The following is a 12,606-nucleotide window of genomic DNA, read 5'->3' as shown; positions in this document are numbered from 1 at the left end:
CGAATAGTGAAATTAACGTCACTCTTATAACGCAACGTAGTTTCCAAGCTGCGATTTTGCGATAAAGGTTCGCGAACCGGGAATCTCCCCATTTACAATCTGAGCAGGTTAATCACTAGACTATGTTTGAGTCTACTGTCTGAAAAACATATTTTCTTAAATATTTCATTAAAAAAACAGACTGTTTATATTATTCCGCGCGTTTCTGAAGGCCAGCAAATGTCAAAGGTCAAGATATAATGCTTATTTCAGCACTCTACTTGAGTATCATACGTCACAGAATAGGGTTGGATTTTCAGTTTTAAATAAAATAAAACTTAGTTTTAAAACCCAGCTCGACTCAATTACGGGACTCTGTATTATTATTTTGTTAGCTTAGTAACGACTCCACGTTGCCGTTTTGTTGACCTTAGTAACGTCTGAAACTCCATCAAATGAACCAGCCATAACTAACAGATGTAGGAAGGCAATCGTCTTCCGCTCTTCTTTGATAGAATTTTGAGCTTGAAATATAGGGAAGGTATGTTAACTGTATAGTTGGTTAAAGTGATGCCACAGCCAAAGTCAACGATCGTTTATATCAGCTATGTTGCTACTAAATTGTCGTTAACCGTTCACTGTGTCCTGATCAGAAATGAGGTTCGTTAGTTAGGTTAATACACATCATGCTTTTGAAGCCATTCTGTGTTAAGGTCAGTTGGTAAAAACTGAAAGCTGTTTGACGGAAATCTTGGATTAAGCGTTCAGTTTTAGGGAAAGAAAAAAGTTAAATTTAAAGTCAGTTCCTTACTATTAAACATTCTTTACTATTACAGAGTTTAATAGTCGATTTTATCAGGAGCAACACAGTACTTTGGAGATCTTTAATGGTCACTTTATCAATTCCAAATTGTTCATCTCTACTAAGATGTTAAACCTGATGTACATGGTAAAACGTAGGATAAAAGATTCATTTAAGGAAAACCCCTTTATTTGTAACAGTTTGATTTTTATCTCATTTTTCACTTACATTTTTGAAAATCAAATATGGAGATGCTTTTCTACTGATACAATGAAAAGTGATTAGATTTGAACATAGACACTAGGAAATTCACACTTCAATATGTTACCTAGTCGCTGCTTACGGAATATTTTAAAACGCTGACTGTAAATGTGTTAGAAATCAACCTCAAACAGGCACAAATCATTCTGATGCTGGGTAGGAATTTGGGTAATATTCAGACATTTAACCTTTCAGCTGTACTCTGGGATATTGTATTCTTAACATAGAGAGAGTTTACTAAAACAGCGAAGAACGTTTTTGAATCTCTCAAATTACCACGCTTGTATTATCTTATTGTTTTTCATCTAAACATAGTACTCATAATAGTTGTACTTCTCAAGCATGGCATGTTTGGCACCTGTTTCAGACGTCTAAAAATAGTTGATGCTGGATGACTGGAGAGTTTTTCTCACCTGTGTTACTATTTTAAGATCATTTACCCTTTCACCAAAACATCTGTGTTTCAGATAAGATCAGGAAGTGTTTCTTTTTTTTTAGGAATCTTTGAACCATCTCTATCAAGATATAGTTCTTAATTTGGATTTGAAGCTAACTTAGTCATAAGGATCGTTTCCATGACATTGCATAGAGGCATAACAAAGAGTAAGGATAGTTTCCATGACATTGTATAGAGACATGACAAAGAGTAAGTATTGTTTCCATGACATTGTATAGAGACATGACAAAGAGTAAGGATCGTTTCCATGACATTGTATAAAAGCATAACAAAGAGTAAGGATCATTTCCATGACATTGTATAGAGACATAAAAATACTGAAGATTGTTTCCATGACATTGTATAGAGACATACAAAGAGGCATAACAAACAGTTGTTTGATTTGAAACCTAAAAATTAATTGGCTTACATCGACCAAATACGCCCCCAGCTAATACAGCGGTAAGTCTACGGATTTACAACGCTAAAATCAGGCGTTCGATTCCCCTCGGTAGGCTCAGCAGATAGTCCGATGTGGCTTTACTATAAGAAAAACGCACACCCGACCGAATACAACTGATAAACGAATCTGCACGAACACGAACACAATACAACATTAGATGAGGATTCTAGACGAACTAATTAACAATAAATTTAGGAAAATGCAATCATACTTTTATATTTTATTTTAAGATAAGAAAACAACATACAAGCTATTGTACAGGGTAATATATTACTTGGATAATGTTCTCAAATTATGAATAGCAAGGAATTAATTAGTAGAATTGATGTAGCTTAACAGGAAAACTAGTAGCAATAAAAATAGACATTAAAACACTGTCAGTATTATATGCAATACAGAATCCTGTAATATAATACAGTAGGTATTTGAAAAGATATTCCAATACAGAATCCTGTAGTGTAGTATACTAAGTATTTGAAAAATAGTCCAATAACGAATTCTGTAGTGTAATGTAATAGGTATTTGAAAATATACTTCAATACAAAATGCGTAATGCATTACACAATTCTGCAGTGTAATGTACTAGGTATCTGAAAAGATAGGCCATTACAGAAATGTTTCGTAGAATGTACTATGCATCTGAAAATATGGCCTACTCAGAATTCTGTAATGGAATATTACAGTTATTTGAAAAGATTGCCCAATACAAATATCTTAAGAGTAACTGAACTTCTTGCTATGATTGAAAATCGTCAGATTTACGAAATGTAAAATCCCCCTGAGTTTCAATAAATCCAGGGATTTTGAGTAACTCCAAGTTTCTTGGTATGTTCAGGTCGGTACGATTTTGTGTTTCACTGCACTATGATACTTATTTTTTTTAACTTACCCCCCACTAAGTATTGCAGCAATATAAATGTTACCACAACTTGAGAGCTCGTTCCAAGAACTACTTACTGCAGCTTAAAATTGATTTTTTTCTTTCTATTTCTTTTCTAAATTATGCCAAACATTCATGTTGTACCAAGCATGGACCTCACAACAGTTAACCACATTGTAGACATATTAACACTCAATTTCATACTTGTGAAAACATGCACGTTATATTGAAGGTTCTTAACGTAGTAATAGCATAATAACTCAAGACAACGGCATTCTAGGGATGATCTTTAAAACTGTCATGACAGCGGGAGTCTATGGAGACTTTAAAAGCAACACAGCGAGGTAATCTATGCAGAGTTTTCAAATTCACGGCAACGGTACTCTAAGGGAATTGTTATGGGAGTTTCGAACAGTCTGTGCTGAACACAATGTAAAATGAGATTCAAATTTAAAGAAAATAAAGTCATTGCCTCGAGAAATTTACTGATAAAACAAGTCTTTAAACGAACGTCTGAAGGAAGACACATTCTGAAATGAGTATAAATATTTCTTCTTTATAAATGAAAGATATGATCAGTTAGATAACGTCAGTGGTTTTAAATCTTCAAATCAAATTACGGATTTTGTAAAAGCAGTTGTATTGATTGATTATTTGGAATTAAGAACAAAGCTACAGAATGGGTTATCTGTACTCTCCCCACAGCTACAGAATGGGTTATCTGTACTCTCCCCACCACGGGTATCGAAATCCGGTTTCTAGAAGCGTGAGTCCGCAGACATACCGCTGGGGAGCAAATGAAGGTGTAACTAGCATGCATTTCTTTCTTTCTTTAAATATGAAATGCTCGCAAAACTACAAAAAGGACTAATTCGTCACCGAATTCTGGGCTGATTGACCAGAGAAAGACAGATAATCAATAGTATCCACCGCCAATACTTCACTTACTCTTACCTAACTAAATATTCTGATTTAATAATTAGTTACTCTCTTAAGGCACCAGGGGTCCAAATGCACAAAATACGTTCTTGTAGAAACAGAACATGAACCAATGCAACCTAATATATATATCTTACTTTTTTATACGTGAAAGGTCCTGAGTTCGATACCACCACCTACGATTGAATATAAGTGTTGTGTGTGAATAACTATTATTTTAACGAAACAATTCGCATTTCTCGAAGAAAACATACAGGAAATATTATGTGTTTCTTCGACTGTGTAAAATCTGAATGTTTGCGGACTCGCACCGCTAGAAACCAAGTTTTAATACCCCTGGTGGGCAGAGCACAGATAGCCCATTGTGTAGCCTTGTACTTAATTCCAAACAAACAAATAAAACGCTGGAGATATGAATTCACACAGTTATAACCGACAGTTCGCTGTAACATATTTAAATAGATTGATTATGCAGTTCAGTGTTATGTGAATTCTTTTAAAAATAAAAGAATAAAATAAAATCAACATTTAAACAGTTAAAATGCATAGTTTACACCAGGGAGCGCTCCAGGGTTAGGTGCCACGTGAAGATGTGAAGGTTTCTCGTAAAAATAACGTTGTGAAAAATTAAGTCATGGATAATCGCATCGTTATCATAACTCTAAAAAATGTGGCACAATTGAAGATACCTCGATTTCAGTTCATTGGCCAAACTATTATTCTTTAATCTAAAGATAATTTAAACTATTAAGATGGTCTACTTAATTGTTAGATAATCTGCAAATCGAATAAGTTTGCAAATATTAAAACAGAAATTCTTTATTTTTATGAAGGAAAGTTCATGGGGGTTCACTGTCTTTGAACAGTTTGTTCTTGGGTAAAATTCACAAACTTGCACTCGATAAAAATACGTTTTGTTTATTCGTGGATGGTGATCTTTCAAAAAGTTCACTGGCTTCAAAGAGTTCTTTACTTTGGTTAAAATAAACAAATGAATGAATGTTAAAACAAAAAATACGTTCTTTAAAGTTGTGGCCGTGTAAAGCATAGGGGTTTTACTGTATTTGTAGAGTTGTTCACTTCAATTAAAATGAATACTTTTGCAATTCTTAAAAAAATACACCTTTCACTGACGATGTGAAAGTTTCCACAAAAGTAAAGTATATTTATTATACATATAACACTTTGATGTAATCTGAAATGGCAATGATAACTGACAGTTTGAAAACAAAATATTAACATTAAACTATCCTTTAATCGTCAGACTAATTATACTAATAAAATAACGGTACGAATCTTTCCAAAACAGAGTCCCTAATTTGTTATTTGTTAATTATTAATTACACAACAAACCGTGCTTTAGTTTCCTATATTTTGCTTGACTTGTCTATTTCTTTGAATGCAAAACTGTTTACGTGGCGAAACTTCGTCAGAGCAATCCTGATTTTCAAACCATTATAACTCTTATTCTAAGAATCTTTCGATAAATAAGTGTTTCAAGGCTTCTCCGATATCAAAGTCAGGAAAATAAATTTAACGAAATGGCTTTTTCGTGGCTCTGCATTTATATACCACCATCAATATATATACTTTACACACTCACTTCCTGCTGTTAGAAAGTGTGAACTAGATGTTATGTAAATACAGGTTGTTGTTGTGTTTTCACAAACACTTATGTTACTTAGTGTTTAGTGTTTCCTCTGAAATATAGGAAAGTCAACAAGCCGACAAGAATAACTAAGAGTTACTGGTATTAATTTTCTTCAACTGGCGTCATTTGCTTTAAACTACTAATATTATAACATCGTTAATTATAAGTTTATGCGATAAGTTGCTTCGATTTAAATCAATTTTATTTACTGTTTTAATCAAATATTTCTCATAAAAACTTGTTTCGATTTAAATCAGTTTTCTTTAGTGTTTTAACCAAAGATATCTTAAAGAACTTTTTCGATTTAAATCAGTTTTATTTGTTGTTTTAACCAAATATCTCCTAGAATAGCTTGCTCCGATTTCAATCAGTTTTATTTACTGTTTTAACCAAATTTCTCTCACAAGAACTTGTTTCGATTTATATCAGTTTTATTTACTGTTTTAACCTAATATCTCTTATAAAAACTTGCTTCGATTTAAAAGTTTTCTTTATTGTTTAACCTAATATCTCTTACTGTTTTAACCAAAACATAAAACTTGCTTCGATTTAAATCACTTTTCTTTACTGTTTTAATCAAAATTCGATTTAAAAAAGTTTTCTTTAGTTTTTGTTTAACCTAATCACAAAATCAGTTTTACCTACTGTTTTAACCAACTATCTCTTTCAAGAACTTGCTTTGATTTAAATCCTCTTCACCTGTTGTTTTACCAAATATTTATTGAAGACGCTTGTTTTGATTTAAATAAATTCAACAGAGTGTATTGAACGTTAAAAGTAATGTTAAAATCGCGAAAGTGATGGATTGTGTGAATCTTAATGGGTGACGAAAACCAAATATCAGGTCATCCCTTAAGTGGTATTCAATTTTAGGTTCAGAAAAAGAGAAAGGACTTCAAATGCTTTTAATATTATTTAATCAATAATGTATGTTCAATTATTATTAATTATTTCCTGCCAACGATTGAGAAGCTTCTGAATGCTACATCTATAAAATTTTGGAGGTTTGGAGGAAAATAATGTAGAGACGGTAGTTTTGACATCTACATGTGTTCCAAGCTCTTTTCCATCAAGATAGTTCTACAAACTTCGAAACTGATGATAATCAGATGGGGCAAGGTTTGGAGAATAAGGAGGACGTGGAAGTTTTTCCCAGTCTAGCTCTTCAATCTTTGCAGATGTGATCCTTGCTGTATGGGACCGTGTATTATCCTGGTGCAGATGTGATCCTTGCTGTATGGGACCGTGCATTATCCTGGTGCAGATGTGATCCTTGCTGTATGGGACCGTGCATTATCCTGGTGCAGATGTGATCCTTGCTGTATGGGGCCGTGCATTATCCTGGTGCAGATGTGATCCTTGCTGTATGGGACCGTGCATTATCCTGGTGCAGATGTGATCCTTGCTGTATGGGACCGTGCATTATCCTGGTGCAGATGTGATCCTTGCTGTATGGGACCGTGCATTATCCTGGTGCAGATGTGATCCTTGCTGTATGGGACCGTGCATTATCCTGGTGCAGATGTGATCCTTGCTGTATGGGACCGTGCATTATCCTGGTGCAGATGTGATCCTTGCTGTATGGGACCGTGCATTATCCTGGTGTAACACAACACGTTTAAGATTGATTAAAGCAGGCTTCTTTTCTTTTAGTGCTTGAATGTTGAAGATAAAAGTCTGATGTAATTGTTACATTGAGTGGCAGCAACTTACAGTGGATCACACCATCAATATCCCATCAAACACTTAATAAGACTTTCCTCGAGTTGACATCCATTTTGGGCTGTGCTTTAGTCAGTTTACCTGCACTGAGCCATTGTCTGCGGCACTTAACATTTTTATAAAATATCCATTTTTCATCTTAAGTCACTAACCTGTCCAGAAAAAGTGGGTTACGTTCACTAGAGTGTAAAGAAGTAATGTCCACTCTTCCTCTCAGGTTGGCTTCTGTCAAATCATAGGGAACCCATTTTCTACGTTTTTACACCTTTCCAAGCTGTTGAGGATGACAGTGAACTGTTGAATTTGTTGAATTAAGCTCCTGTGCTAGATTGTCAACTGTTACAGCACAGTCTTTATCAAGTGTAGCCAGCAGCAAGTCATCATTAAACTCAACAGGACAACCTGAACGTGGCGCATTACTTAAGCTGTAGTTACCTGATCTAAACTTCTGAAACCACCTTCGACAATTCCTTCTATTGAGAGACTCCACACCATAAACACCTTGAATGTGTAGTTTCTACTGCACTATTGCCTTTTTTAAACTCATAAAGCATTATATACCTAATGTGTTACTCAGATACATCCATTTCTACAAGGGTTTATTTGATTAATGATCTGAAAAAGTGTTGTTAGATTGGTTTCTTTTATTTGTCTGAACATTTTTATACACGTCCTACTAAATATTTTAGTCATTAAAGCCTTCTACAAAGACAGAAATGATCATGCACTTTATATATTAAGATTTCGAACACTACTTGTGGGTTGACCTGATACATTCATGTATTGCTAGAACCTTAACAGATCACTTGTATAAGGTAAATGGTAAATTGGGAAAAACATAATCACACTGGTATCAAGCACTGATCAGTTGAGAAAAACCTGAGACAAAAATCAAACTTAAGCTGACATTAAATGGAAATTTTGATAGCAAATTTTCACTAACATTACGAGATAGTGTGTATGTGTGTTTTTATGTAGTAAAGCCACATTGGGCTATCTGCTGTATCCACCGAGAGTAATCGAACTCCTGATTTTAGCGTTGTAAATTCGTAGACTTATCGCTGCCCCAGCGGGAGACTACGAGATAGAAGCAGACAGGAAATTATGATAAAAAATGAAACTCACTCTCCACAGTAGAGTGCATAAATTTTATAGACATTTATTATACAGATCATATAAAACTTAAGCCCTTCCGTTATAGAAAACAAAACTTACATGACTTTTTTCATAAAATTCAGTTATCGGTGTCTCTTATATTATAAATATACAGGAGATTATTAGGTTAGCTTCAACATAAGAATCACATAAAACATGCACTTCTGTTTACGTCAGGAGAAATGGTTACGATAAGTGATTCTGTAAATTACACGATTATATAAAGGAAACAATAATAACATCACAAAGTGTAACTTCACTTCAAGGTCTTCATAACATAGTGGTATGTTTGTCTAAGCTATTTGTTGTGTAGTTTGGGGAGTACTGAGTATGAAGTATTGTTGTGTATAAAACATTAATAGAGAACAGTAAACTTCAAACAATTTATAGATATACCAAGAAAAGAAACTTATGAAATATTTAATAAACTGGCTGAAGGTGTCTGCTCAAGTAAAAACATACCAAACACCGAACTTTTCACACACTAAAGAAAAAGGAACATGAAAAACATGGTATCAATATATGTGCAACTGTATGTTTTATTTTGAAGGAACACTTGTAAGAGTTTCGTTTTTATGTATTACACTTAAAGTATTAATATGGTTTCCTTGTCACTCGCTGGCGGTATGACTTGGACATTTTCTAAAAGTAATGAAATCATCTGGTTAGCTGAAGTAAAATTGAGACCGGGCGTGGCCCAGTGGTTACTGAGTTCGGAAATCAGTGATGTCGAGAAAACCCACTTGTAGAGAAATATATATGTAAAAACGGCTCGTTTGGGTTGAGAAAATTTTTTTACGTAGAGGAGCGAACAACGTTTCGACCTTCTTCGGTCATCGTCAGGTTCACAAAGAAAGAGAGAGGTAACTGATCGGAAGCTGACCACATGTTTGAAAGGGGGTTGTGTAATGATTGTCGGAATGTAGAGAGCGGGCTTATTTGTTTGAATATACAATTTTATATTATTTTTTATTATATTTATTATATTATATTTTAATATAGATATAAAGGTGTTCCTTTGTATTGGTTTATTTTGGGCTTAAATTGTTGTATAAGTAAGGTTTCTTTAATTTTGTGTTTGTTTCTTTATTTAGTATTTGAGTGTTTTCTATGGTTATGTTGTGTTTATTTGACTTGCAATGTTCAACAACGTGTGAAGGTGACTTTTTATGTTCTTTAAATCTGGTTTTCATTTTTCTACTTGTTTCTCCAATATAGAAGTCGTGGCAGTTATCACATTGTGTTTTATAAATAATGTTGGTGTGATGTTTGTCAGTGTAATTTTTACATAGTTTTGTGCCTGGTTTTTGAAAATCACCCATACTGGACTATACATTCCTTGGGACTCAGCACATGAAACAAAACAAAAATTCAACATACTAAGAAATCAAATAAACACAGCCATAAAACTATACTCACCAGATAAAATTAACGATGAATTAGACAAAATAAAACAATACTTCATCAACATCAATAAGTTTCCTCCACAAACCGTAGAAAACATTATACGCACACACCTAGACATAAAGCAAAATCAACCAACAAAAGTAAATATATCTCACGAATCAAAAAATTATGAAACCATATACTGCTGCATACCATATATTCCCGACATCAGCAGAAAAATAACCAACATTTGGCAAACACTATTAATAATATATGACATTCCAGTTAATACCAAATTTATTCAAAAACCAGGCACAAAACTGAGGTCTATACTATGTAAAAACTACTTTGTGAACCTGACGATGACCGAAGAAGGTCGAAACGTTGTTCACTCCTCTACGTAAAAAATTTTCTCAACCCAAACGAGCCGATTTTTACATATATATGAGTTCGGAAATATGAATCCAAGAATTCGTGATTCGGCGTTCGTTGCACTTTGGGGCCACAGATGAACTATAAGAGTACCTGTCAAACTGTCAAATACCACTCTTCGACCAGACATGAGTAGCCAAACAATTGGCGAATTGTACAGTTCATTAGCTGCCTTAAACTCTAGTAGCTTTCTTTCAGGAATGGCTATGAATTTGAATAATTTTGATAGTTTTGTTTCTCTATTGAGTGAAAATGCATTTCGTGGTTCAATATTAATTATAAATGCTAGATAAGTATGTTAAGTACGTTCACAAGCCCGGTATCATTTCAGCTGCCACAACGATAAAGACCTAGTATTGTATTAAAGTACTTGTTAGCCCATTACTCTGGATTGTTTGTTAAAGTCACTTGTGTTTGACTTTAAACCCATAAAAACTTTATAGATATTGTCTCATTACACTGACCACATATACTCGGCACAAACATCAATCGCAACAAAAGCTGCTTTACGAAGTCTGTGGAAGCGTTGGGGTTACCGACTCGGAAAACCTTGTGTCTGTGTTCCTAATTAGCGACATTAATGTCGATGACTGTACTTAACAAAACCATATTAAGCTGATGATGAAACACGAAACGTCTTTTGAAAGTTAGAAAACGATAACTTTAACGAATAATGCAAATAAACCACACAAAGAATGTCGGGTTGTCGTTGTTCTGATCACTCGTTTTTTAAACGATGGATTTTTTTATTTGATATGTATGTTTGTACTTACTTGCTACTTTAAAGATAACGTAATGAAAATCGAACAATGAACAAAATATACATTCTAGAAGTATGGAACATTGAGCAAACAGTGTATAATACATGAAAACTTTAAACATTTCAACTGTAGAGGAACTGGATACTTTCACAAACTAAGATGATAATATATATATAGAATATAAGATAAACCGTGATTTATAGATAGCGTCGGTTATCAAACACGGGTAGTCAAATAACATATCTAATGATTAGTCTTTGAAACTTTAATTTCGAATTAAGAAACAATGGTTTCAAGTGTTGTGAAACTTTATGTGTAAACCAGTTTGACTCACTGGTGGATTATACTTTTAGATAAATATTTCACTTACCCAGTGCTGGATTGTATTACCAGATGAAGATTCCACTTACCCAGTGCTGGATCGTATTACCAGATTAAGATTCCACTTACCCAGTGTTGGATCGTATTACCAGATAAATATTCCACTTACCCAGTGCTGGATCGTATTACCAGATAAGGATTCCACTTACCCAGTGTTGGATCGTACTCCCAGATGAAGCGCTTGGTGATAAACCTCACTACAAGAGCTGAAACAAAATTCAGTCGTTACTCACAAATTGATTTTTTTTTAAATCAGGGAATAATAAGAGTAAAAAGAAAAAGGATTATGTTACTTGTGAAATTATTTTACTATTGTTATAACTCAATAATCTACTGTGTTGAAAAGGATTATGTTACTTGTAAAAATATTTTACTATTGTTATAACTCAATAATCTACTGAGTTGAAAAGATTATGTTACTTGTGAAAATATTTTACTATTGTTATAACTCAATAATCTACTGTGTTGAAAATGACATCACACTGTGATTGCATGTTTCCCCTGCTTTATCCCGATTACTTTCATCTTGGTTCCAATTGATTAAATAACTAGCTGACGCCGCCAATTTCCAACCTCTACTACCTGTGTTACTCAACGGGTTCCCCTAAGGGCACACTTCAAGATTGGTGATCATTAGGATATCAGTTCCCCAGTTATGAACAGTTACAATGCAAAGGAAGGTATATGAAATCCTCGAAAGATGACATAGTTGGGTCAAATCCGAGTGGTAGCCTCTCCAGTCACTCCCTGGAGGAGAGAGACTTTAGGATATATGTCTGGTTTGGTGAGAATCAGTTCATTGGTTCGGCAGGACTAAGTGGACACAAAGGCAAAGAGTTTTGTCAACTTATGGCTCAGCTGTTGCAAATGTCTCGTTAAACTTCATTTAAAATAAATTTTCTACGCCTCACACGCTCGTATAAACAATATACTGTACTATATTTCAGACAAATTGTCAAGAGTCTATTCGTTTTTCTTCCTCTGCATTTTGTTGTTAACTTCCCAACCAATATTCTTATCCTCACCCGATTTAGAACTACTTACTTTGTCGTTGCTGCTGCCACTGAGTTTTTCGAAACAAGGGAAAGAGGAGGGTGGGTGGACATGAGAGTTCCAGTGACATCAATACGAATACATACTGGGCTTAAATAGTAGCGCAGAAAAATACTGACAGGCAATACACACTGATGTGGAGAAAAAGGTAATAAAAACAAAACAGATCCGATAGACGGCGTTAGTTGATTTCGTTCTTTCTGTGTGGGTTCTGAATTGAGCTCGCTAGATTTCGAGTTTCTATTTACGATGTCTGGTTAGCAAGTTATAAATGATATATGATATACAGTGTTGAATGAAAAGTG

General features: G+C 34.2%; 1 protein-coding gene across 2 annotated transcripts in view; it reads right to left on the bottom strand.

Moving 5' to 3' along the window:
- LOC143228987 (ras-related and estrogen-regulated growth inhibitor-like) overlaps positions 1-12,606 on the bottom strand; it is a 58,632-nt gene that overhangs the window by 5,621 nt on the left and 40,405 nt on the right. Inside the window, exons 1-2 of one of the 2 annotated variants that reach the window (XM_076460544.1) lie at positions 12,293-12,386; positions 11,398-11,454 (exon numbers count right to left, since the gene is read on the bottom strand). In XM_076460544.1, coding sequence (XP_076316659.1) covers positions 11,398-11,454; positions 12,293-12,371 — 136 coding nt within the window. In that variant the 5' untranslated portion in view covers positions 12,372-12,386. Of the gene's footprint in view, positions 1-11,397; positions 11,455-12,292; positions 12,387-12,606 lie in introns of those variants that run through there. The other variant, XM_076460543.1, reaches the window with a different exon arrangement.

Source organism: Tachypleus tridentatus, chromosome 10, assembly GCF_004210375.1.
Source record: "Tachypleus tridentatus isolate NWPU-2018 chromosome 10, ASM421037v1, whole genome shotgun sequence".
Taxonomy (NCBI): domain Eukaryota; kingdom Metazoa; phylum Arthropoda; class Merostomata; order Xiphosura; family Limulidae; genus Tachypleus; species Tachypleus tridentatus.
Note: the sequence above shows the minus strand (reverse complement) of the source record. Positions and strands in the feature narration are given on the sequence as shown.